This window comes from Lipophrys pholis (assembly GCF_963383615.2).
Source record: "Lipophrys pholis genome assembly, chromosome: 4".
NCBI lineage: Eukaryota > Metazoa > Chordata > Actinopteri > Blenniiformes > Blenniidae > Lipophrys > Lipophrys pholis.
Genome location: NC_137637.1, coordinates 13,981,583 through 14,008,499, shown reverse-complemented (window position 1 = coordinate 14,008,499; position 26,917 = coordinate 13,981,583). Strand labels below are relative to the sequence as shown.

Here is a 26,917-nt window from a genome sequence, read left to right as displayed (position 1 = left end):
CGATGCATCACTGCCTTCCTGCAGCCGACGCCGCTCTTGTTCCAAATCCAGCTGTTGGTCATTTGCTTTCAAGCGGCAAACAATTGAGAAAACCGAGAGCTGACAGGCGTCCGGCCGCGTTGAGTCACCGCCATGAAAAATGCTCTGTGTTTAATGGGAAAGTGTGAAGTACGAAATCTCAGGGGCAGGCTGCGGCATGACGACATCGGTGCCCCTGGTGGGACTCGACATGTCATGCTCGACACTCGTCTGTACGCGTAGAACATGATGGATTTGGAGTTGCTGCATTTTGGGTTGAAACTGGAGAGGAAATAAGGTGAGGAAGTGTTAAAGCAGCGGAGAAATAAATTATCATTATGGCAGCTGCTGACACTCATAGACTGGCAAGTCATTTGGCTGACAAGTGTGTTGGTGGTTGGCGGGTTTGTGGCACAGTGTCGTGGGACTGGGACAGTGATGTATTGCGCATCCATCAGACTGTGTGCTCATTTATTACAAACAATAGCATTGCAGCAGGAATTGGTGTGTTTCACTTTGCACTGTGTTGTTAGCTGTTTCAGTTTTGCAAACTCATACTGCCAAATATTTGTGTCCATCCTTGATTTTTATCAATAACAGGAAGCCTTGTTAAAATGTATTATTTTTTTTTTTTTTAATGTGTTAATCATAGTAGAGCCAACATTGTACCTTCTTTCTGTATTTAATCTAGTAAAAGGCCAATTTTTATCCAGCATAACGTTGTCTGATAGAAACTATATCATTACTTATCATAGAAAATTGGCCTTTGGTAATAATCCAGCAGAAAAGCCATTGTGAAGACCAAGTTTTAGTGTCAATAATGGTTCTGTGGTCCCCTTAGTTGTCCAGCTCCAGTCAGTGTTCATTGTAAAGCTGATATTCACAATGACTCATGCCCATAATGACTATAATTACAGGCTGCAAAGCCCCCACAGGTAAGGAGTGTGCCCTTTCCACAAATTATAGGTTGCTATTCAAAGTGATTAAAGGATATGAACGTGATAAAGTGCAAAGATGGAAGTGCTGTCACAGAGGAGCAAAGGCTCCTTCTAAAAGCTCCCTAAAAGCAACCAGGCATTTAACTTGTGCTGAGGGCAAAAGTTTGGGTTTTTACTTGAGATACCCTTGGAAGTTACTAATGCAAGTTTTATAAACAACTTTGCCCGGCATCCTCTGCACATGTCTTGGCTGTATGAAAAGGGTTGTCCTTGCTGTCAGGCGTTGATTAGCCGTCCAGCGTGATGTGGACATGGCTGTCTCCCAGTCTCAGTGGGAGGTCGGCAGGACTTGATGGATGTCTCTCTTTTGAGATTGCGCAGCGCTGTGGATAAGGAGGAGGACCGAGCCCCTGTTATCTATTCATGCTGTGTTCCTTTCTGCACTGTCTAAAACGGAGCAGGACCTCCCTCCACAGCAGGACTCCATCATTTCTAGATAGAGCTAAGCAGGGCATAAAAGAGAATAAGAAAAAAACACCTCTTCCGTTGCTGATCCCCAAGCACCTTTTAAGTAAAAAATCCACTTAGAACTTGCATAAGTAGACATAGGGAAATCTCTTCATTTCCTACGCGAGCTTCGAATTTGAGGATAATCTTCATAGTGCATCGTAGCGGGACGTCTGTCTCACAAAGTCTGGGTACTCTCTCTCAAAGTACACGCAGATAAATGGTTAAAGAGACAAATGCACACACATATAGTCTCATATATTAATTTGCAGCAACATGAAGGCACCCAGACACACTTTTGTGCACAAACTTCTTCACGTCGGTGAGGCTGCAAGACAGTGTATCGTATTAGACATGAGAAAACAAAGAAGGTAACGACCCATTGAGGAGGGGGAAAAAAACACGCTCGAGCTCTCCCTCTGCTTTTGCATATTCCTTCGTAATTCTGGCAAGACCACTGGGAGATTGATGTGTCTGTCTTTTTCATACCTTCTGTGACTGCTCAGCGAGGAACCCGGCTCCACAAAACTAGCCAAATTCCTAAATGATGAATGCACACTAGTGCGTCCACTGGGACAAGAGACGAATCTAATATCAGCCCGGAGAGGAGGTTGATATTGAAAATCATGTGGAATTTCGCCTGGCCCCATATTGGAAATCTTTATTCTAATTGCACGGATGAATTGAATGCTCTGTTTTGATAAATCCACTCTGCCACCAAGGGAATTGTATAAATGAAGCATCACAGATTCTTTTGTGTTTATCTGAATGTGTGTGTGTGTGTGTGTGTGTGTGTGTGTGTGTGTGTGTGTGTGTGTGTGTGTGTGTGTGTGCCTGTAAGTCATTTTCATACTCGTCCTGTGCCATTGTTGATTGCTTGTTTACTCAAGCAAAAACTCTGCTCACAATGTTAACATGTAATATAAATGGAACTCTGACAAGATCTTCCACCCACTTATTACAACATATCAGATAGTCATAAGAGGAACATTTTTCAAAATATCAGTCACCATATGGAGGAATGGGAGACAGCATATCAGTATAGAAAACCATTTTTATTTCTCATAAGGCTGTCCTGTAATGTACTTATATCTACTGGGGGATAACTATGTTTCGCAATTGTGACTAAGACTTTACCACTGTCATCTGGAATAAATCATTTCGCTCTCTGGTGTGCGAGACAAGGCTCTACGTGACAAAATATCGCTCCTCAGTTGCAGGTGACATCTGATTATGACTGTAGTTTCTCTGTATCTAGTCCAAATCTGCACTGCATTTCAGTGGAGAGTTCAAGGGGTTTTTGTTTTTAGTTTAGTGCAGCTTTCATCTGAGAGGCAGTTCTGTACAGTGTTTTCCTCGTTTTAACAGAAAACTATGCACATTTTATTTTTTTCTTAGCTTACCCAACAACATTGCTGCTTGGCAAAAGTAACAAGAACCATCTGTGGGTTGATACACTGCAGAGCAACCCTATACACACTGTATTAGGACAGCATCCTCTGGATTATGTTCAAGGGCTAATCGATATTCCACCGTTGGGATTGAGCTCCAAACAGTCCTGAATATATTTTTCAGCTTCTTGGATCTGCCATCTTATTAGTCATGTATTTATATACTGTATGTGTACATATACACAAATTATCTTACATACAAAGAAAACAGGTGTTGATGGATTTACACTGGACATGCCCACCAATAAAAGTCCAAATGTCCATCTTGGAGGATGAGGAAGAGGTCATGTGGTCGAACCCAGAAGCCTCTCAAAGATTGTTCATAAGCTCATAGGCTGTCAGTGGTTTGCTGGTACTAGAAATCCAGTGTTTTTCAGCCGAATCACCTCTGTTTAGCCTCAGCAAAGCCATCCAGCTCAAGGAGCGAGTCCACTACAACAGAAACTAAAGGATATCAAGGTAATTTCCCTCTTTTGCATCCTCGATTCCGTTATGTTTGTATGAGCTCCAGGCAGGCGGCAAGAATGCGTTCAAATAATGTTTTAACAACCTCTAAATAACCCCCACTAAGCTGTTTCAGTTTTTGAAGGAGGAGACACAGTGAGGAAAACATAGAGAGCAGGTTGGAAACTGGCCACAGCTGTGTGGAAGAGGAGAGTCACCAACATGGGGCTCATTGATCAAACAGGGGATTAGTCTGGTTTCAAATCCTGGGCACCACGCGAGCAAAGCTGTTTTATCTGGGTGGATATCCTTTCTGTAGTCCCAGGTAATCCAGTCAGTACCCGTGGATGTAATAGTTTTAGTCCTTTCGATGGGAAGAGGAAAAAGGGTACATGAGGGGAAGAGCCTGGTGTGCAGCCCGGCGACGGGAGCTCTCTGTTAGGTCCTGGGATGAATCTGCAACACATAGGAGGAAGAAGAGAGGAGAGAAAACACACATACACTTAGATGGAACAAAGACATACAGGAGTGTGAGGATTAAACCCAGAGGAATCATGCCTTCACGTGTTCCCAAACAAAGGGAGATTTTTTTGGGAAGTGAAGAGGCTTTGTACAGCCCTGTCCTACCTTCTCCTAAAAACAGACAGAGTGGAACACTCCACGGAAATGAGAAGTTGGATTTGTCTATACAATGGAAATTACAGGGTAACCTTTCCTGTGTGTTTTCATGCTGTGCATGTCTGCTTCATACATACACTTTGGTGTATTTATAACTTTATCTTAAAACAATCTTTCAAGCTCCTCCTACTTCGCTATTCCTGTATCCTTCGCCACCTTCATTTGGACCGTGACAGTAAGCCAGCCAATCACAGCCCTGGCTTTTCCTCCAACCTGATAAAATGACTTTGGGTTTGGTTAAATGGGTTCAGGGCCCCCACTGTAGAGTCTGAGCTGTTTCTCCGTGACTCTGGTTCAGGGATTCTAATTCAGCCTCAGTTGCAGACCTGGACACATTTCAATGGTGCATTGTGCAGCCTTGAGACTGCTATTGAATGTCCTGCTTTTCAGTGTCGCGCTCGACCCGAAGCTCAATAGAAACTGTGCATGATGTCTGCAGCTGTTGGAGTTGTTTAGTTCATTGCCCTCTTTTAACTATCCGCAGAATAAAAACATGCAAGTTTTTTTTATCACATTTTCCACTTATTTTACACACAAAGGTACCTGAAGTCCCTCACCCACTGTGAGGCCAATTAGAAATCCCATAATTCTGTTCAACTAAGATGTACAGGTGTGACATTTCCAGCAGGCTTGGCAGGTGGTAGCCAGGTGTGCGGATTTGATTATGGAGGTTTGCGCCACGGCGTTGGATAAGCTTTAGCACAGAGCTCCAATATGTTGGACGTTGTAGATAGCCAGCCAGGAAATTCACCCGACCTTTTTTATGTGGGTAGAGTACTGGCCACCTGTACTCGATGACCATATTGTGGATTATTTTGAGACTATTTGAGGAAAGAAGCTCTCAGGTATTTCATTTAGCCACGACTCCAAGTGTGTCTGTATTCATAATGCAGCGCAGCGCACTGCTGATACCATTTGATTTGACAGAATAATTTGATGCTCTGCAGCCCTAATTTTATTGGGTCAGTTATTTCATTTTGAAGTCATATTTCTTGGTATTGTTTCCTCAGTTCTCAATGACAATCTGGGGCTCTGAATCATTCACACAAGTCAAATAGGATTAGTAGCTCGGTCCTCAGCTTTCTTGTAAAAGTAGAATTTGCCTCCCTCGTCTGTGCCGATTGTCAGCAGGACCTTAAAATTGTGTCACATGAATTTAAGGCAATTAGCTATAGAGGTATATCGAAACTACTAGATATCTGAAACACACAAGCCTCATTATGCATTTTATAACTGGAATTGACAAGCCTGATGACATACAGCTACAAGTAAGTAAATGGTTTTTGATGCTGCAGTATAATTTGGAACATAACCACTATATCTGTTGCATCTGATGCTTGGAAAAAATAGAAGTTTGAATATAAATCGAAAGAAATAGTGTAATCTCATGTCTTAACTGTCAGACCGAGCTCAGCTTCTCAGTATGTAAAAGGTGTATTATGAAAAGAAGTTGTTCCTGGACTTAAACAATGTACCTTCTTATAAATAACAGATGGCTTTCATGCAGCTTCAGGAGTTAGCTTGCCAGCACTATCGCTGCTAGCTATTTTTTTCTACCTAAGGGTGTGTCCTTAAATGTACTTGTAGCTACTTGAGGTTAATATATCTCACTTGATATCACACATTCTGCTAAATGTAAATTCACACAAAGTGCATAGCAGTACAATGTGCAAATGCATCGAATATTAGTGTATTGCATTTTTATGAATAGGCTTAAATTCTGTACAGCTTGTTTGTTTGTATTTAAAAAAAAACAACATATTACCATATTTTGGCATTGTGTGACAAATAATTTCAAGAGTTTTAATGACACACTTAAGATCTGGTAGTGTTATCAGGACACGAGAAGGTTTTAAATCAAATGAAAAGTGAGCTTGGGGTTAGAATATACTGGGTTTCCTCCTCGCTGTTCTTTTTTACACACTCTATAATGTCCTATATGTTGAAAGGTCCATGTGAAAGCTCCAGAGAGCTCACAAAGCTATAAAAACCTGTCTCAAACATCCTGTTCATTATTTCTCATAGAAAATTGAGGTTACATGACATGTTGAACCAGATGTTATAAAACCTGTCTGACACAAACTTCCTAAAGAAGCAACAGCACTGTACCGACTGCTTGGCACTGTTTAGGAACCACAGCTGTTCTTCTTGTTTGCTTTAAATAGCTTTCACATTGTTCTTCTGAGTCCTGTCAGGGCGCTTTTCACTGTGAGAGATTTGCTCTTTTTTCCCTTCCTATCATCCTTAAAGAGTAGTCCTGTGGGCTCATCTGTCCGGCATTTGCATCTGTATCATCTACCTCCTGGCAACATTTTAAAATTACCCCCGCCAGAACAGGAGCAGTAACAGGTAGCACCGCCGAGGATCGCTCTCCATCTCAGACGCAATTCACTTGAGGTTTGTTAGCAGAAGAAGAGGGGCTTGTATGCAAATGTTGTCATTTCAACCCACGTGAATGAGAGTGTGACTAACAGTGTCCTCTGTTCTTCGTCGTCCTCTGCAGCTGAGCGGTGCAGCAGGTAGCGGCGGATCGCTCAAGGATTTTCTGCCTGTCCTGTCTCGCTGGCAACTTAGGCATCTGCATTCTAATTTGCGGCCCGCATTAAGCTGCAATTTACCAAGACTTCAGTTAGCAAAACGACCCAAGGACAATTGCCTGAGCAAAAGAATTCAGCGGAAACACAGCCTCTCCTTTCCACCGTTTTCTTGTTTAGTGCAGAACAAATCAATCATGCCGGTGGAGAAACCTCTTCAAACAGCACCCTCTAAAAACAGAAGACTCCAGACAACAAAATACATCAAGATCCATTTAATGTGACATTGACAATGAAAAAAAGAAAATAAAGAAAACAAGTATAAATTAATCAGTAGGTCTTGGAATGAACTCCGTCAGCCTAAACCTGTATAATGTGTCATAAGGATGACAATGGGGGCACTTTTGGGACTTTGGGTTGCATTTTCAAGCTTAAAGTTGCAGACATTTGACAATTTTAAAAATGGAGCAAAACCCTTTCCCACCATTTGTGAATAATTGTCTATTTGTCATCATGATGACTGCATACAGGGCTGAAGGAGAAGTGTTGTCAGGCAGAGGTGGAACACATCATTCCCGGGTGAGGTTACACTGTGCGTGGCACGACCGATTCGAGTTCATTTTGATCAACTGCAGTGTGCCTTCCCAAGATTTGACAAATTAGATGGTGATGCATCTGCCGGCAGGTCACGTTTACTCTCAGACTATCTCAAAGGTGGGTTACATCCCGTCACAGAGTGTTGTTTTGCTTGAAAAAGTGCAATGTGCTCCTTTTAATAAGGGACATGTGGCTCTCCCAAAGGCGAGCGAATCTTGTCGGCCAAGCTGGTGTGGAAAAGTGGAAATGATGATGGGATAAAAGGACTGATCCACTTACATTCATTGCTCTGCACTCACTAATCTCAACAATTTCACGCTCAATAGTGGAAATGCTGTATTTATGCTTTAAAACAACTATAATAGACAAATAACCAGTTATGTTGCGGTGTGAAATTATCACAAAACGTGGCTGAAATTTATGTAAAGTGTAATGAGGGTTGTAATAGGTATCAGATTCCTCCCTTGATACTAACAACATATTTACATTCATTTCTGTACACTAACAGTTAGTTTGTGAAATGAGCATTATATTTTTTTCCTCTTTAAAAAGGAGGAGAATCAGTGAGAGAGAAGATTTTTATATTACAGAGTCCCTCATTCTCCCCATCTCTCTTAAGTTGTATAATTGTTTGGAGGGAACAGAAATGGACTGATCTATTTAGCCAGTGGAGCGGGTAATGCAGATCTATGGTGGGCGAGTGTTTTGGAAGATGCTCCCCAGCCTCGCTCTCACTGTGACTTCCACAAACAAAAGGGCCTGCCTTGTCTGCTGATACAGAACAGGCAATGAAGGGCTCCCTCTCTGAAAGACATAAAGAAAGAAAAAGAAGAAACATAGGTGTCAGGAAGTAGGTATTGTTTGGCTTCTTACTTTTCATGCCAATTTGTTTTTCAAGAAAGATGGCTAAGAAGTCTTGTGTATGTGTGTATGTGTGTGTGTGAATGTGTGCGCATGCTGCCCCGCAGTCTCTCGTCTTTTTTCGGAGCAAAATAAAACACGGCAGGTGACAAATAAAAACGCTCAAAGTATATAAAAAAAATACTGCAATATGATTTTGTGAGCTTGTAACAGGACAAATACAAATAAGGCAATTTGGCCAGAGACGCAAGTGAATGAGGAATGTTGATTAAAAAAGAGAGCAGAGTGCAGGATAAAAGGCCTTTCATGTAGCCTGTGGGCTATGCTGCGCGCTGATAGCTGCTTGAACAAGACCCTCAGAGGGGGATCCGGATATCAAGTGGCCTCTGATAAGAAGCCCGCAACCACACACAAAAAAGGAAACGGGCCTGCCTGGCAGACTTGCGCGTGCACCGGCACAAACACCGACGTATCACACACATCAAACGAGGACGTGCATGCACAACTAGGGGCACACACAGAGAGCAGCATGTAGCATGTCACAGATTAGTGCCTAATGGGATTGGCAGACCGGTGTAGGCCACTGTAATCAAATCCGCAGTGACCGATAGCAAAAAAGCAGGACATAGAACAAAGGAGGCAATGAAAGGAAACAGCACTGATCCTGCCATTACACACTGATCACAGACAGCAGGCTTCTGCTCAGGAGTGGACCTGGAGTGTGACTTTTCACTGTACTCTATGAATGTACTGCACGGCAGGGTTTAGTGGCACATGCGCCACAATTTTCTGTAGAAAACACGGCAACTTGCTAATTATTTATGCGTGTACCGCCTGTGCCGGGTGATAAATATTTACAGTGGGTGGCAGAGCGATCAGTATTTGTGTCACGCCTGCCTAATCATGCACAGCATGTAAACACACACTTGATTATTTCGCACAGAGTATTTGGGTTAATGGGAAGTCATTGAACATGAGTTGGTCCCACTCCTACTGCCCGACACTCAAGCAGCGCTCACAGTGATGAGAGAGAGAAAGAGAGAGAGAGAAAAAACATCTGAAGAAAAAGACTAACCTTTACAGAAGCAAGAATGCAGCTCAATTTCTGTTGACGCATCCTCTGCATTTTGCTTCCAGAAGCTAAAAAGGGGAGTATGGCTGGGTGTTCTGCAAAGAGAGGGTCAAGAAAAAAGGACACGTGTGTATTGGGTTGAAAAGCAGCTTCAGGCCTGACCTAATGGGCCCTCTTCTGTTAAGAGTTTATTAAGAGACCACAGCTTTCGCCTTTTATTTTTTCCCCCTTCTGTGTTGCAGGAAATTTGCTACAGGGTGAAAGACAATTATCTCTCAGTGTTTATTTCAAATTGTGCAAAGGACTGAATGAAGAATTAGAGATGCATTCTTTAAAAGGAACAAAGTGCTACACCTTACCTTGGCAGGCTGGCAAGACGGCATTCAATCAAATTCTGTGGGAAATTTCTAAACCTCTGGGGGCAGTGATGGGCCCCTGTGAAAGCTTTATGTCTATTGGCTGGCGTATAAATCTACACTACAACCTTGGGAGGCCCCGTGTGGTCTAACCTTCATTGGCGGCTCCCTGTTTCCCTTCCATCACATTAGTCTCTGCCTCTATTCACAGTCATTGTCACCGAGCTCTAAAAGGGAGGGGGCGGGGTGGATCAATTAAGTGAATACAAATCAGGTGATCAACCTGTCACCGCCGGCTTCGAGAACTTAACTCCCTTCATTATTTTTGCATGTCGCATTCGGAGTAAGTTTACAGAGCCGAGAGGCAGCGGGGGGAGCAGAGTGGCCGTTAACTTTATCTCTGAGAGGAGTTGAGAGGAGTGTGGCCCGAGGCAGAGCCCACCTGTTTGTTTACTGCCCGCTTTATCTCTACTCTTTACTACTATGGCCCCTTAGATCGGCTGCTTATACCCAACAGGACCAATCTTGTTATACAAGTAGCTCAGATGTGCTTCCTCATTAATCTCCATATGGTAGAATTTGTGCTCGTCCTCATTTTACGTGCAGGTTCTGTTTCATGGATCGGTGACGGCAGAAGCAGCAAGCTTTGTTAAAGCATTTATACAAAATACTTTGATACCGCTCGTTGAAAATCCGAATGCGGGGAGGCTAATTATGAATCTGTCTGGTGTGAGTGTGCAGTGGTGGGACATGCGGATACCGTTTGAACATTCTCATCAAAAGATGCTCAACCGTACCAGAACAAGCATATGCACAAGTGGATATTGTGTATTTTGTGAGTGGAGATGTGCCCGTGCAAATGAACGCTGAGGTGCGTGTGAGGTCTCACCCTTGTGGTCTTGATTTTGTTCCCAGAGGAGCACATCCATCCAGAGTTGTCGGGCAAAGTCTTACACTCTTCCCCCTCCAAACACGGCTCCATCTCACACCACCACTTCCCAATTACGATGGACGCTGCGAAGGATGAACAGAGTCATAGACAGAGGAGGTTAGTTCAATACACAGCCGCAGAGCTCCAAGTACTGGAAATGAGGAGCTAAAGATTCCGAAGTTTAAAACATAAAAATAAACTGTGTTTAAAGGTAGAATCAAATGAACATTAAACGAGCATTAAACCCTAAATAAATAATAATGACTCACAATTTAAAAACATAAGGATTACTCTGTGGAATGTGGGAGAAATCACACATGCAGAAACCTCCCACGCAAATCCATTTTATGTTCATTTCGTACGCAGACACACTTTTATGTGAGCGCACGTACACGAGCACCCACACACTACATTACGAGCATCTCCCGAGGAACACCCAGCCGTGTCTCTAAATGAATGTTTTTCCTCCTCTTCGGCCTCAGAGCAATTGTATCGTTGCTGCATGAGTACTTTTGCTGTTGACAATAATGTCTTGTACCAACAGAAATTAATCATTATTTTGTTTTGATATAGCTGCATCGCATGTAGGGGAGCAATCTCATTTTTTAATCAAAACTAATTGCCACTCATTAACATTGACTGAATTCTTCCTCCAGCTATTTGACAAAAACAAATATGTTCTCATCTTCTCATCAAGATCTCCCTCTCTCCCCCTTATTTCTCCAGCTACTGTGTGTGTGTGTGTGTGTGTGTGTGTGTGCGTGCGTGTCGGTTCTTGGGAAAATTCTAAAAATATAGTTGTTCTGTTTCAGGTTAGTAGAAAACACCTTTCATGATATGTGAGTCACCCCTGAAGAAAGCCTCCAGACATCATCCAGAGGGCAACTAAATAAATAAACAGTTGTTTACCTACACTGCATGCCCATCTAATTAACTTACCACAGTACATATGTATCCTCTTAACGCTGTGTGGTTTACTGACTCAGTAAGAAAATATCCTCCTTAAACCTCTACATTTCTGATATGGCCTTTTAATTTGACCTTCCAACAATGAAAAAAGAACTAGAATACAGAGTTCATCTCAAACATCTAAATTCTCTAAAATATGATGTGAGAAACTGTTAAGGTTACATAAACATATTTTTTGTTGTCTGTTGGTTACCAGCATCACCAACTTTGCTTCAGTTTTAATGGCCATCTGCTATTTCAGACAAAGGCAAAATAAGATTAAAAAAAAACCTGAAATCTACAAATAATTTGTTAATGGCGATCCATATACAGAAGATCTACCTTCAAACTGTTCAAAAAAAACAATAATCAGTCATTTGCTTACCAGTTTCTGAGTTTTCTATCAAAGCAAGTTGCTCCACTGTAACAAGATGTGACACACATTAAGACTTTTTTTTCACCATTCATTTTGTGGCCCGAATCGAAAATCTTTTCAAATAAACAAAATTAAAAATGTATTTGCTATGTGCAGTGAGTCAGTCCTTTATTAGATACTTATTTTAAAGTGTGTTGGTCAAATTGTCCAAAACCACAATTTAACGTTCTGTACATGGTGATTCTGATTCCAAATTGTCATTTTGTTCCTGAAGTCACCTTTTCATATCCAGTGTTAGTGTAAAGCAAATACCCTGATGCTGCTGGCAAGCAAAAACGCTATGACCATAAAGTGGCTTAGTCATTCTCCCCTCACTGTTGATGACTGGATCAACATCATATATGAAATATATGTAATGGAAAAACATTCTCATTCTCTCTCAAAGTCCAAAAATGTACACAAATGACATAATGTACGGAGTATGTCAAACATATGAAAATGACTCTTAGAAGTAGGAAATAAACTGAGAACGAATTAACCTGTATAATCAGTCAAAGCCCATTTCGCTGTGACTAGTTGACGCATAAAGTAAAAAATCTTTGCAGACCAGAACTGGGAAAGGACTTTCCAACCTTCTTAGCAGACTCTCTGTTTACTTAGTTCTATTTCCAGAGGTGTTTTTTATGGGCTTAAGTCAGGACATTGGCCATTCACAGGGTTGTTCTTTAAGCCTGTTTCCCACTTAACTGCGACAATTTGCGTCTCATTAACAAAAATTGCAAGAAAATCCCCAGATAAGCAGCAATTTACAGTTTGAAATTACACTAAATCGGTATTTCGAGTTTGCTCCTTGAATGTTGCACTATCCAAGTGAATTGGGTCGGAATTTGTCTGGAGTTTGCATTCCTGTCGCAAGATACTCGCGCAGTGTTCACAAGACCTTTTGCCAGATGTGACGGTTGCTTGTGAGTATCTTGCAAAAGATGTGCAAATGTTGTGTGAGACAACTGAGAATTCATGATCAAATAAATGAGATCTCTCACTTCATCAGTAAAGACTTTGTCATCAGAAATGAAGCAAAACAACACTAACAAAAAGTGTTCAGGAGCAACTGATTGAAGGCCTGACCTGGATGAAAACCAGACTCGCAAAGTCAACGCAATTTTCTTGCACTTATTCTTTCACGGACATTAAATAGGGAATTGTTTGAGATTTATTTGCAACACCTTTGAAGCCATTTTATGAAAACTGAAGAGACACGTTTGTAAGATCACATGACCGCTGAGGAATTTGCAAAGGTTTTGAGATATTTGGAAACCTTTTAGCAAATTGTGTTCACCGGTTTTGTGTCAGCCCAGTAAAGTGAGGGCTTACTGTTTTCACTCTGTACTGTTATTGTCCATTTAGATTGCAAACCTTATACCAGTCTGCCATCTTCATTGTGGAGGGGCAGATTCTTACTGTGAATGAACACTTTGCTTTCCATTAACTATCACCAGCCCTCATGTCTCACCAGCGTCATTTACATTACACTACCGCATTGGCTATTTGGGTAGAATTTGGCAGGGGATGAATGCCACTTGGTTTCTTTCGGAGAATAAATTAATTAAAGCACGATTCGTCCTTTAGTTTAACCAGACCAGAGAATCTAATTTCTCTCAGCCGGGGCGCTTTACGTTGCTTCAATACGTATATTTCACTGAGGTAAAGCTCCCGTATGGCCACTTTGTGGTCCAGCTGAGATTGGTGAAGTGAAGCAGTGATCGTTATCCCCTCTGCAGGTTATGGGGTACTAAATGTGGACCGATGAAGGGGGAAAATATAGGCTACATTTTGACCATTTCAAAATAAAGTTAGATAAGGACAACACTCAAGGACATGAAGGCGTCTTGATACACCTGAAAGCACTCTTTTTAGTTGCTTCTAACTGTATGTATATTTTATCAGCTGTTTTGTTTGCTGGTATATCCATACGTCTCAGAGTAAATTCCTCATTTAGAGTCACAGCACACGCCTGCACCGCTCCTTCAAAGTCAACTTCAGTTTCATTTATTAACCATGATGTTTGAGAAAGTTTTTGTTTTTCTACTCCTCCTTCGGAGCGCTCAGACGGCAGACGGGAAAACTTCAAAGTGTTTTCTTTCAGGTAAGTCATCTGTTCCCCCAACAGGTTCTATTTTTTTTTTTCTTCTTCATGCAGCCAGTACGTTTTTTTCACATTTACGGTTAAAGTCGGCAAAGAGCATCTCTCCTTTTATCCTGTTGACATAAAGAGGATGTGAAGGTCAAATTACTGTATAGCTGCTAAACCAGTATCATTTCATTTTCCAAACCATTTCTTTTTCTAAACGGCATGGAGAAAAAAAGCAACACTTTTTTTTTGTCTACAGCATTTGTTGCCAGGGTTACAGACGAACCACCAATCAATTGTGAGTGTGAGCAACATGCAGCCTCTAACTGATGGAGGAAGACTGTTAAAGTGCAGTCCCTGGCAGCACAGAGTGTGCTCACACACACACACACACACACACACACACACACACACACACACACACACACACACACACACACACACACACACACACACACACACACACACACACACACACACACACACACACACACACACACACACACACACACACACACACACACAAAGGCAGACACCGGGAAAAGGCTGGACCAGCGATCACACCCCACTGCTATTCACCGACTTCTGCGTTTTGTTGCTTCCTGCTTTGCTTTTCTCTCCGTGAGCCCCAAGGATACCGAGGATGCCAGAATGAGAGCATCCACTCACCAGTTGTGAATCCGGCCTTTGGCTTCCCCGAGGGCTGTTTACTTTATCCACTAATTATGTGTTGGGCCATCATCCACTGTGCTCCCTCTAGCCTTTTTCCCCCCTCTCGCCGTCTTCTCATTCATGAGCTAAATATGCATTTCACATCTTTAATCATGTTTATACTGAGCTGTGTTTCAGGTGCAACAGCAAAACTGTGCAGGAAGTCCTTTTTAAGTGGAAAATTACGACACAGCGAGGAGTTATGTTTAATAATCTTTATTGAGTGATCTTGATGTGCTACTGCTGCATCTCTGTTTAGCTCCTTTCCTCTCAAATCTGGTGAGCGAGTGGAAGAATGGGGGGGCAAAAAGTTGTTTTTCATTATACCACCAACCGAGGAGGATTTATTTCCAGCAATACAAATGCTGAGTTCACTCGAAATCGAAAAATGGTAAAGTGGTACCTGCAAAACAAAAATCAATTCCTCTGAATGGAACCAGAAAGAAAGGTGAAAAAAAATGGGACTGGGAGTTTGAAAGGAAAAAAGAGGTTGAAGATTAAAATGCTGCCTTGCATGAGCGCCGCTTTGCATGAAAGTTGAATGATATTTACTGTACCTTGCAGAAGTGAATGCACCTCATTCTTCCTCCTCCAAAACACGTACACATGAAAAATAGATCATGTGTACAAGCGCACAGTCTAAATAAAGGCCGTCTTTAATGGCTCAAGGTATCCCTTTGATAGAATTCTTTATCTCATCTGTTTGCCCATTGCTTTGCGGCACAGTGTTAATAATTTCAGTTTCTCCCATCAGCTTAACAGTCCTTTTTTCGTTCTTGATTATTGATTTTCGGCACTTGTACTTGATAGATAGTACATTTTTTATGATGAGCAATCTAAATATGTGAAAATCAATTTCTACAGCGATAGCATTAAGTGGAGATGTATAACTGATGTATTAACCACCGGCAGAGGTGGCAAAATATCCAGAGGATTGAAGGTCAGTAGTGACAAGACAAAATAAATGTGCGTGAATGAGAGGGAGGCAGTTGAAACAGAGTTCAGAGTCAAGTGAGTGTCAAACCTGATGTGTGACAAAATTTAGCAGGACTGGAAGGGAAAGTTTACCAGACAGCAGTGAGACCTGCGATGCTGTTTGATTTGAAGACTGTAGCTGCATGTAAGGAGCAGGAAGCTGCCCTGGAGGTGCAGATGGTGAAAGTTAGAGAAGCCAGGTTGAGATGTTGGGACACATATTTGACAAAGGATGTAAGAGATGGAGCTGCCAGGGCGGAGGAGAAGACGGAAACCTCAGGAGATTCTCCTCCTCGTGCAGTAGATAGAGAATGCGACGGTGGCAGATAATCCGCTGAGGTGACCTCTGAAGAAACTTCCATTCTTTACTTTTAATAAGTAAACTTCCAAATACTTGTGTCAAAAGTAGTGTCAGTCAAAACCGTCTAACCTGAGACCCAGTCAAGACCAAAACCAGAGCATCAGACAAGACAAGACAAGACATTAAGCTCCGAGACTGAGCCGTCCAGTTCATGGTTGCAGGGCGCTGGAGCCGATCCCAGGATAGACCCTGGACAGGTCACCAGTCTGTCACAGGGCAAACACAGTGACAGGGAACCACACACTCACAATGACATCACAATTTAACATCTCCAATTGACCTCACAGCATGTTTTTGGACTGTTCGAGGAAACTGGAGTACCCGGAGGAAACCCGCGCAGAGAATATGCAAACTCCACACAGAAAGGCCCTAGGCCATACTTGAACCCACAACCATCTTGCTGTGAGGTGAGAGCGCTAACCACTGTGCCACCAAGGCTGAGCCAAGACCTCGAAAATCTAAAGAACAAAAAATTTATCAAAATTACTCAGTGAACCAGTTTACCTCAATAACAGGAAGAGAATTTGGATTATTATTTTTCTTTTATATATAACTTGAGTACAAAAGCTAAAGTGAACTGACTCTGGGCAAAGGCAGAATATACTCTGGACAGGTCACCAGTTCATCACAGGACAAGCAGGCAAGTAAAAGAATCCCTGGTTTACCTCAAATGCATCTTTTTTAAATTGTGTGTGCATTAAAAACCCAATCCTCCAAATTGTCATCAATCATTAGGAACAAAAAACTGTGAATCAACTTGGAACATCGGTCAGAAAGTAAATAAATTTTCTGAAAAACAAATGTCATGGTAATGTCAATGATAATGTTCCTTTGTTCAAACAATGAATCACAGTCTTGAATTCCTCCTAACAAAGGAGCTTTTTGAAGGTTTCTCCCATGATGTTTATTAATACAGTTTTTCCTGTTTGTTTTTTTGGCACTTGAGCTGTGTGTGAAAGTGATGTAAAACATATGCACTTTCTTTCTTTTTTTTTTTTCTTTTTCTTTTTTTTACAGTGTACTTATTGGGAATGCACATCAAAGCCCAAGACTATGAATATTCAGTTTGGACATAAATCTAAACCACACTTCCCTGCAATGATGTGTTTTTCAACATAACCCTGCATAGTGAGCATTAGATTTAACCTTCACTCTGCAAAAAAAGCTGTTTTCATGAAGGCAGTTTTTCTTTTTTCATAATTTTTTTCAAAAGACGGAAGCTTCTCTGCTCACTCTTTTTATCTAATTCTACAGCATTTCAGGCATGATGTAGAAGCCTGAAACCTCCAGTGCAAAGGGAGAACAGCCTAGACTGGACCTTAATTAGAATTCAATTAGGAAGGAAAATGTGACATTTTTTAAGAATGTTAAATATGGTATTTAACTTTTGGGACATACTATTTTTTGATTTATATTATCTAACATGGGTCAATAACTGATGTCCCCAAAGGTATGGATATGAGTGTGCTTATCGGAAGAGTATCCTGCGTTAACATAGTCAGCTGGGATCTGCTCTTATACTCTTTCATAGAGCCGTGAAGAAGATGGATGCATGAAATGTGAGTTAGGAAACACCAACATACATTAAAACAACTTCATTGACATCACATTCTTCTTGTATTAATGCAGAAGGCTGCTTTATTAAAGTATCCTATAATATAAGTGTGAAAATGAAATTCTCAAACGTCTATAAACATAATACTGGTAAAAAAAAAAGTTACATTTTAATAATGAAATTTGAATGGAACCCGAGATACCTGAAATGTTCATGTATGCTTATATGAAATTAGCGTGTACGCATAGATGCATTTGTATGTATATATTTATGTATGTGCCGATATGTATGCATGTACACATGTGGTGTGTGTGTGTGATTTATGGTGGATGAGTGTATTCTGATTCTCACAATCATTTCCCACCATGCTTTAGTTGTTGTTCAGCCTTCTGCTCCAAAAATATTACACATTGAAAATTCAACGGACTCTATTTCTGATATAATCAATAAGCTAGGGGATTTCCATCTTGGTGTCTATTTGTGAAAACGTTTTTCTTATTTAATTATAGTGACTTCAGCTTTAAAAAAAAAAAAAAAAAGTAACTACAAAGTGCTTATTTGTTAAACTCATTTCAGTTACAGGGACGACGACGACGACAAACCTGTTAGAAACCATAAAAACCTAAAGCTCTTCTGGGAATACATCATACATTGTTCTATGGTTTGTTAATGTTCCTTTGGGAATTTTTTTTGTTTTCATAAATAAAAACTTGAGAAAAAACCCAAAAAACCACCTAAAGCTCAAGAAGGTTTTTGGAGCTGAATTAGATACGGAGTTTCTGTGTATCTAACTGATACTGATGCAGCTACTGTACGCATCTAATTTGTTCAAGTGAAACCTGAAGGAGCAGTGACTATAAAACACAGTTCCAATATTAATGCTCAAATTTAATCTTTGCCTTCATTATCTTTATTACTCCATTTGAGAGACTTATAAAGCTCATCTGAAAACTTGCTCTTAATGACCAACATTATCTGCCAATTACAAGAAGAAAAAAGCAGATTGATTAAAACCTGAAGTGTTCATGGCTGTTCTCGGGCCAGGACATCTGGCTTTGACCTTGACCACTGGAGAGGAGCCATCTCTGGGCTGGGATCCATGCATCACTCTCTGGTGACCACTGACCTCCAGCAGTCGTTTCACTTAACTACTCCCTGTGCAATCGTCAGCATGGAGGGTATAACCTTTGTTCCAACATCAGCAAACTTTACTCCTCAGTGTCGGGGGGTGGGGGTTGTGGTGGGGGGGGGGCTTACAGTTGACCGTTGTCCTGAATCTCCCTTTGAGATAACATTTCAGACCCATCTGTATACAAGATGAAGGTCCTTGATGTGATTTAAAACACCGGCACCAATTAACACAACTCTCTCATGTTAGCACAAAGTAGCTGCAGCAGGCTGTCAAAGATGACAGATGGGCTCGGCATAATCAACAAACAAGGAATGGAAAAAAAAAAAATGTTTGATTCAAGATGTTAGCAATGTAGCGGGCAGGAGTCTTTATCTTTGATGGACAAACAACTGAGAGGAGGACTTGAATTGATTGAAAAACATGAAGCGATGGACCCTTTTACAAGTGCATCTGTCAGATCAGCGGTGAGTGGGTTTTGTGATGGATTGAACTCGCTGACACGTTCCTGCCAGGTAGCAGGATGTTTGAACACCTTGACGAATGAGAAGGAGAATTGATTTCTGTCTGTGTCAAAATGTGAGGACGTGTCTGTGGGCTCAATGAATAGTTAATGTTTTTGGTATGGCTTTTTTTTTTTTTATTTAAACTTAGAGCGACCACACAATGCTTGAAGCACTTTAAATGAATCACAGCAAAGCAACAGCTTTGTCGCGACGTCAGCGGGTCTGTGTGTTTTTTCTGATGAGATGAATCACTTAAAATCGTCACCAGTGAAGATCTGGACCTGAAGGCAATGTAACTTCAAATTCTGACATTTAGCTCTTGGGGTAAAATCTACAGTTTGGGGAGAAAAGTCAAGCCGCACTTCTTATTCTGTACAGACTGGTTCAGATCCAACATATTTAAGGGCTGGTGAGTTTTAACTGAAGCAAAACATAGACTTAGAAGCTTTCCTGGCCAAAACACATGCCTGAAGTGGGTTGCTGCAGTAACTGAGAGGGAAAAGCTTTTCAAGCAGGCAAGCAGCAGACAGGACAGGACAGGACAACATCCTCAATTGACAAGGACAGATTATAGTGGCATTTTCATCAGTAAACATCTATTAAGGACTTTATCAACCAGCGATGTGTTTTGAAGCAAAGCTGCCTTTATCAAAGCATCTGAGAAAAGTGTGAAAACTGAATTCAGCATCCATCTACATACAACTGTTTTGCTTGTGTATCATATTTTCTTTCAGATATCTGAAAAAACTGTATTTAACGTGCAGGTTTAGAGTTTTTTTAGTCTCATTTTCTCTCGTGCTGTCTATTTTTAAAACCAAAATGTTTTACCTTCACCAGGTTATATCAGTTCTTGTTCTAAATCTCTTAGATATCTTCCTTTGTAATGGTATAGACTCCCAAAATTGTATTTTACATGTTGTTTTTATCATTTGTATCAGCAACCATGTGTTATTTAAGCTCATGGGGTCATTGGCGGGTTTAAAGCTTCAATCAGGATCCTGCTGCCTGCATGTACACTGTAAAAAAATTGCAGGCAATTACGGCGAACCATGTTTACGGTATACTAACCTAAAATAGGTCAAAGGCATAGTATTATTAATTTATCGTAAAATTGGCAGCGATACCCACCAGATGATGATGATGGTGATGATGACAGCACAATTTATTTCGTACCAAGCTGACACAGAGCACAAATCAGGAGCAAATAAAAAAAAAAAAAACACAAGGAAAGGATTTACCCACTGAAACACAGCTGGTAGGAACTCCAGATGCACATATGATGGAAAAAAACAAAAACGGAGCCGATTCACAGCTGGTGTGAAATAGGTGTGTAAGAAAGAGCACTGTTATTGGAAAAAAAATCACTGTTTCCAATACAAAATATATTTTCACCTTAAATTGTGCAGTTTTACCATATACAGTAAAAATCAGCTGTGAAATTACGGTAATTTATTATCAGTTAATCACATTAATCACATTGCTCTGAATGTTTAAAATAATGTTACAGAGTTGTTTTACTGTAAAAGATGTCACAGTCGCTAACTAGATGAATGAATGAATGAATGAATGAATGAATGAATGAACGAACAAAAACAAAGAAACAACACAATCCTCTTGATCTACATTTTTATGAACGAAAAGGAGTAGAAAGAAGTAAAAAAGTTATTTACTCCTCCCCCTCAAATATATTTTCTATATATTCCTATCAACCAGTTAAGAAGGCTGTGAAATGCTTAACAAGCCATACTGGCTATTTTATCATAGTTTAGTTTACCTGTTTCTTCTTTTTTTATTTTGCCAAAGAGCATCAAAGTTGAATTGTTTCAAATGCAGATGCAGCTGAATGTATTTCTAAAAAACAATAATCTTGTGAAGAGATTTGCTCATTTTCAAATTTCTAATAGTTAAAAAGCTTTTCTCAGGCTAATATTACCATTGTATTACGGAGGAATTCAGTTGAGCTTCTGTCAGCTGAAACAAGCCTTATATTCTCTCTCAATAATGAACTCTGAACCAAATTTCAATTTTCTTCTGATTGGCCTTGTTTTCTTAAAGCAGCGCTGCACCTGTTCACTTGCCGCATCGATTGCATTTAATTTGTCTGATTGTACTTCCTGTTACTGCTGGGCCTGAAGCAGGTGCCCAAACAAGATATCATTCTTGTAAAAAATCCGGTTTATGATATGCAATCGACTCTAAAGTCTGAGCTTTCAACCTTTAGGATTTGGAGTTAACCTCTGCAGCCTACGCTACATTTTGATCATGTTTAGTTCAAATAGCACCTCTAATATAAATGTGATTGAAAATACAGAGAATTGATGCTTTCTAAAAATTATCATGTTGAAATGAATTGTACAATCCACTTCAAAGCAAAAACAAAAGCAAAACTATTTCTCCCACATATTGTGCAAATTCTTAACGCACAGCGAAGAAGTTTAGCCAAAAAAATACAAAGCTTTTTCATGAAATCTTTCTAATGTTGTGCTTATAAAGCCATCACTGCAAATTATTCATCTTGTGGGAAACACTGATTTAGTTGTTTACAACCTCCCAGAATATTCAACGTTTGCACAAAAAGGCAAATAAATCAGCAATTCATCCCTCTTACAAGCGTGTAAATGAGAAGACGCTGTACAAGTGTTCCTCATTTAAAGCAGGGAATGCAGTGAACTTGTTGGTTGAGAAAAAGAAGAAACCATCTGTCTTAATGAGACAGAGGTACGTGGGCAACTATTGCGCAACAGCAGTGAAGTACTGGAAGGGGTCACACGAGCGAGGAGCAAATAAAGCAAGCGTATAATTACAGGAGGATTGAGATGTCGACCCCTGACCCAGAGGTCAGCTTGGGAGAGTCATTATTCTGCGTTAGTCTTTGGCCCTTTCAGAAAACACTGAGCCGGGGTTTGATTAGCCAGTCAGAGAATATTGTTTAGCTTTCTAATCACACGGCCTTTCTGAATTGCTGAATTTGTAATAGATACGGAGGAACCTGCAGACTTGAAGGAGACTGGCTTTATGCGTATCTCATCTGTATTTCATGAAATAAATTCTCCACAAAGGGCTTTTGAGCTTGTATGACCTCAGTTTTAATGGGATGAAACTGGGATTATTATTGTTATTCCTCTACAGAGGGAGATGAACATCAAAGCTTAAGCAACAACACGGTCTATAAAATGGTGGTATTTGAGACTAATGCTTCACAAAAACCTTGCATTTGATGTTATCATCCATGATTGAGATAATTGAAGTCCCCCGGACAATGGATAATGTTAGTGTTGTGCAGGTCACTGAATGTTAGTGCTTGATTTTACTGACCAGATACTTATCGTATGTGGTACTAATTTGTCATTCAAGTCTAAGTTATCATTCACTTATTCGGCCAGAACTGTTCCACCAGAGGGTCAATTCCAGCCACGAGGAGGACATTACGAAGTCTCTAAATTAAAAATAATATTTATGTAAATGTCTCGCTTTTCCTAATTCATATAGTCGAAACTGTAGTATTCCAATAAGAACATAGGATCAAGCCAAACACTGAGACCAGAGCTGATACATCACTGATGATACATCATTGAAAGCTCCCTATCTTATTGATGAAGACGCATTAGCATCACAGCCGTACTGCGAGGCTTCATTTGCAGCATCCCACAGCCTTTAGCATGCATCTATTTGCAAATTGAGGACATGGTTTATTGACATTCACTAGATTGACATTGTTATAGATGGCGTTTTGTTAAATTGCTCTCATCCTTCTGAAACATTTTCAATTTCTTCATGTTTTCAAAAATATATATCGCATTAAATGTCAACTTTTTCGCATTGAGTTGTTACTTTGCCATATTTATTATTTATTAATCGGCCTCACTCAAGATTAAATGGACTCGTCTGGGGCTCCTCGACTAAATTGGCTGGATGTCCGTGGTTCATAAACAGATTTATGAATGTATGACAACTAGAAAAAGCAGCAAGAAAACAAAGAATGACTGATAAATTTCCGCACACAACCAAGTCTTTATATGATAAGATAATGTGTATTTCAGGGTGTTAGTCTGTACAGTGGATACAGGTTGATGTCTTCCATGTTGCTATCGCGATGTTAAAACTTAGTTCAAGATTGCAGAGGCACTACAGCAAACAGGAATTTAGGGAAATCTACTAGAAACAGCAGCTACATCTGTTTTTCATGTACAGGTGTAGTTGTTAGTTAGGGTTAGTAACAGATTATTTTAACAAATAATTCCTCTAATGTGGAAAACATAACATAAATGTGTTCATTTTGACCCACCTGGTGACACGTTCTATAGATATAGTTCTTTACTTCTCCTGGATAACCGCAGACATCGTACTCCACCATCATAAACAGACACATCATGTGATGTTGCTTAAAGAATAAAAAAAAGAGGAGCTTGCAGAAGAAACAAAACTAAGGGGACCACCCGCCTCCAGCTGAGGGCCACATCCTCACCCCATCGGGTTAAAGGTCAGAGTCTAATCACGTCGTTGTTGGTGGGAAGGCGCAGTGGGACGTTGGGCTGAGATGGAGAAGGAGTGATTATTTTTCAGTTCTCCAAAGAGGAGCAAACATCTTTTCCAATACAGGAGAATTTGAGTGTTTTGTTAGCGAGTGTGTTTGTCAGTGCAAGAAAAGAGCTATTGTTTTCTGTTGTTCAGCATAACGTGGTCCTTCTGTCCAGCAACTCGGGCAGGATCTGGAGCAGGTTTGCAAACTTCCAATCACATACAGTACCACAAGGTTCTGGAACCATATGAGAACTTTAGAGGAGCTGAAGTATTATACTATAAGGATGGGATTCTCACATATAATTGCTCTGGATTTTGCATCCATACATGCTCACCCTGACCAGATCTATTTTCAGACATACGGTAAATCCAATGAGGCAGATCTATCCTTTTAATATTGAAGATGACCCAGGCCTAATAAACTGATCTCACTCTAGCATATGTCTAACATTCTGACTCCACTCATAATGTTTGACCAGTAATGTATGTACATAAACTGCTACACTTATTGCCCCCCCCCCCCCGCCTCACCGCTGGATGTATCTCAAATGTACCATGACAACCTGTCATGCTCTGCTATACACGCCTGCAGCCAAACAGAAGGGTTCATTCCCCATCAGTGATCAGCAGCGAGCGGGCATCTGCGTGTGTCTCTTGTTGGAGGAGTTTAGCGCTAGCAGCTACATGACAACACAAAGCAGTGTCATACGTGCATGTGAGGGCATGCATGTGTCGAGTAAACGAGCGCATATGCATGCGTGTGCATGTCCAAGCTGTGGCCGAGGAGCTTACATGTCTCATATACTGGGATAAACGCAGCGGTGCGGGGATGAGCGCCTAATCTGGGTGCATGTGATTGGTCCGGCGAGGCTGGGGAGATATGAGCGTTTAACTTGTTAAAAGGGATGTTCTTCACTTGGAGCCTCGTTGGCCCTGACATAACTGGGACGTAATTCTCCTTGTCAAAGCTAATAATCAATTCCCACTCTGAGGATAATCTGACAGCAGACCCCCGCTGAGCATGACGCTGGCCGTCGTTACATTAATAACCGCCAAAACAGTTACCAGTAGCAACTGAAGTAACCCCATGTGGCCCGGCTGCACAAGTCAGTAAACACCCGACAATGAGGCTGAGCTTCCCTGTGCGCTTTGATGTTGGAGTTTGATGCTAATGACCAATCATACAGCACATTGGAGAGATTGCCTGCTTCTGCAAATTTGGCTAAAGATAAAGAAGCATTCATTCCTCCAGGCTTCGTATGAGCGTCCAAACATAATGACCTCTGAAGATCTACTTTTGAATTGTTCTATCGGAGCAATGGCTATTCTTTTTTTTTCTGGGTACACAACCTATGTACGGTACAGTGGCAGCAGGTGTCCCCCAGGGAGTGTTGAGATGAGCCGGGCTGCGGCATCGTTCCTCATCTGGACGGTACATTAATAACGCGAGGACCTGGGGAGAAAGCTCCATCTGGGCCAGGCTGGTGCACTGCTGAGGGGATAGACCACTAACTCCACAAGTCTATAATCCCTCACATAGTGCAGAGGAAGCCTCGAGGGGATCAGTTTACAAAAACACACAAACTTTCAGGTGTGGCTCTTCATGTAGGAAGCACAAAGGCCCCATTACTGTGAGTTTGAATTTGAACTCATATATTTTGTGTCTTAACTAATGAGAATATGATGTAAGAGACAACACAGGGGGAGAAAGTTAACCAGTGTGTGAGTTTGTGATGCAAAGAAAAACAGCAGCAGTGACATGAGTGAACTTCCAGTTTGTTTTTTTTTTGAGATAAATGATAGTAATTTAAAACTGAAGACTTCAAAACAACTTCGTAAAAAGATTTTCACATTTTGATTCTGTTGTTTGTTCTAATAGGAGTTTTTAGATTTAACACTCCATATACTATTAAATTGTCTTCATCACTTTTATTATTCCTAAAACGTTGTGTAATTGTGAGCAGTGAGAAAAACGTTAATGTTTAAATTTAAAGGTCATAGGGCCACTATTTTATGGGTCCGGCCCCATCAAGTTGAAATTTGGGCTGTATGTAGTTACTGAATTCAACTTTGATTGAAATCCCTGAATTAGAGGGTGTGTCTGATCCGTTAACATTCTGGGTCACTGTGTGGGATCATCTGATTGAGACACGTTTTACACAGGATGATATTTATGAGCTCCTCGCTCAGGGAGTCACAGTGGTGACATGTTCTAACAAACCTCTGCCTTCAATGTGTATCACTTTTGAAAAAAAAAAAAAGGCTATACTTTAAAAAGCTTTAAATAATATAAAATAATTTTGAATAATTATATTGAGAAAACTATTTATTTGTCACTGAAACCTGTATGATATAAGACAAGTTCTCATATGTGGTACCAATAATGATCCCACCTTTGAATCCAGGGTGGCAAATATAGTTTATTTAAAAAAAAGAACAGACTTGTCATGTGTGTATGCATACATAGGATTCCAAAAACTTAATTAAATTTTAAAACATGCTTTTACTTGTGACTACTTTTACCTGGAACTCAACCTAAGAAAAGAAAATGAACACTTTTTTTTGGGGCACTTTTGACCATCCGAGCTGGACTGAAATGCCTCGCCTTCTTCCTCCTCTTTCCATTCAACGTTGGAAAAAAAGTTCCCCCTAATTTACAAAATGGTGTGTGTTTGGATCCTCCGACACTCCAGACTACAAATGAGCTTTTATAAATAATCATGCACTTCAAATATTCCATATGCCCTGCAGCCTTTATTCTGAGGTGGGTGTTAAAAGCAAACACACCAGTTCACCTCCAAACAGGTGAAAAATAAGAAAAAAAACAAAAACTTGAGGAACTATCCCAAACTAATGGAAGCAAAAAGGTCAAGTCACTAACTGTTGCTCAATATTGTGGTGGCGCTGCTCAGTGGCTTGTCATCTCCATTTTTATTGCCACTCCTGCTATAGGTGCTTGTTAATCAATACACTAACAACGAGGATCTGCTCACAGCTTGAGCTTGGGGCATGAAAGCATGAAGTGTTTACCCCCGCCCTCAGTATCTCCACCTCCACGCCTCAGCCAGCGCTTTATTTATTTATATGTCTCCGTCCAACTTCTGCCGACAACTTCTGTGGATTTTTCTCTTTTCATATTAGATGAAAAATACATCAGGTGATACCTTTTTTCATCATTGTATTCAGACAACATTTTTAACCTCCAGGACCTAAGTGTAATTTACTTGTGATGATGATACGTCTCCGATTGATGTGAAGGCGTTCAGGTGCTGTATTGAGTTTGTCTAGGCCACGTACGCTTAAAGAAAAAACACAGT

General features: G+C 40.7%; 1 protein-coding gene across 3 annotated transcripts in view; it reads right to left on the bottom strand.

Moving 5' to 3' along the window:
- Nucleotides 1-2,500: 2,500 nt before the first annotated feature.
- Nucleotides 2,501-26,917, bottom strand: part of tafa1b (TAFA chemokine like family member 1b) — a 128,687-nt gene continuing 104,270 nt past the window's right edge. The window contains exons 4-6 of one of the 3 annotated variants that reach the window (XR_013935318.1): nt 10,346-10,470; nt 9,104-9,195; nt 2,501-3,814 (exon numbers count right to left, since the gene is read on the bottom strand). Coding sequence is in view for 1 of the 3 variants with exons in the window: in XM_080462484.1 (XP_080318610.1) it covers nt 3,797-3,814; nt 10,346-10,470 (143 nt within the window). In the remaining 2 variants the exon portion in view is untranslated. Of the gene's footprint in view, nt 3,815-6,831; nt 7,972-9,103; nt 9,196-10,345; nt 10,471-26,917 lie in introns of those variants that run through there. The other 2 variants (XR_013935319.1, XM_080462484.1) reach the window with 2 other exon arrangements.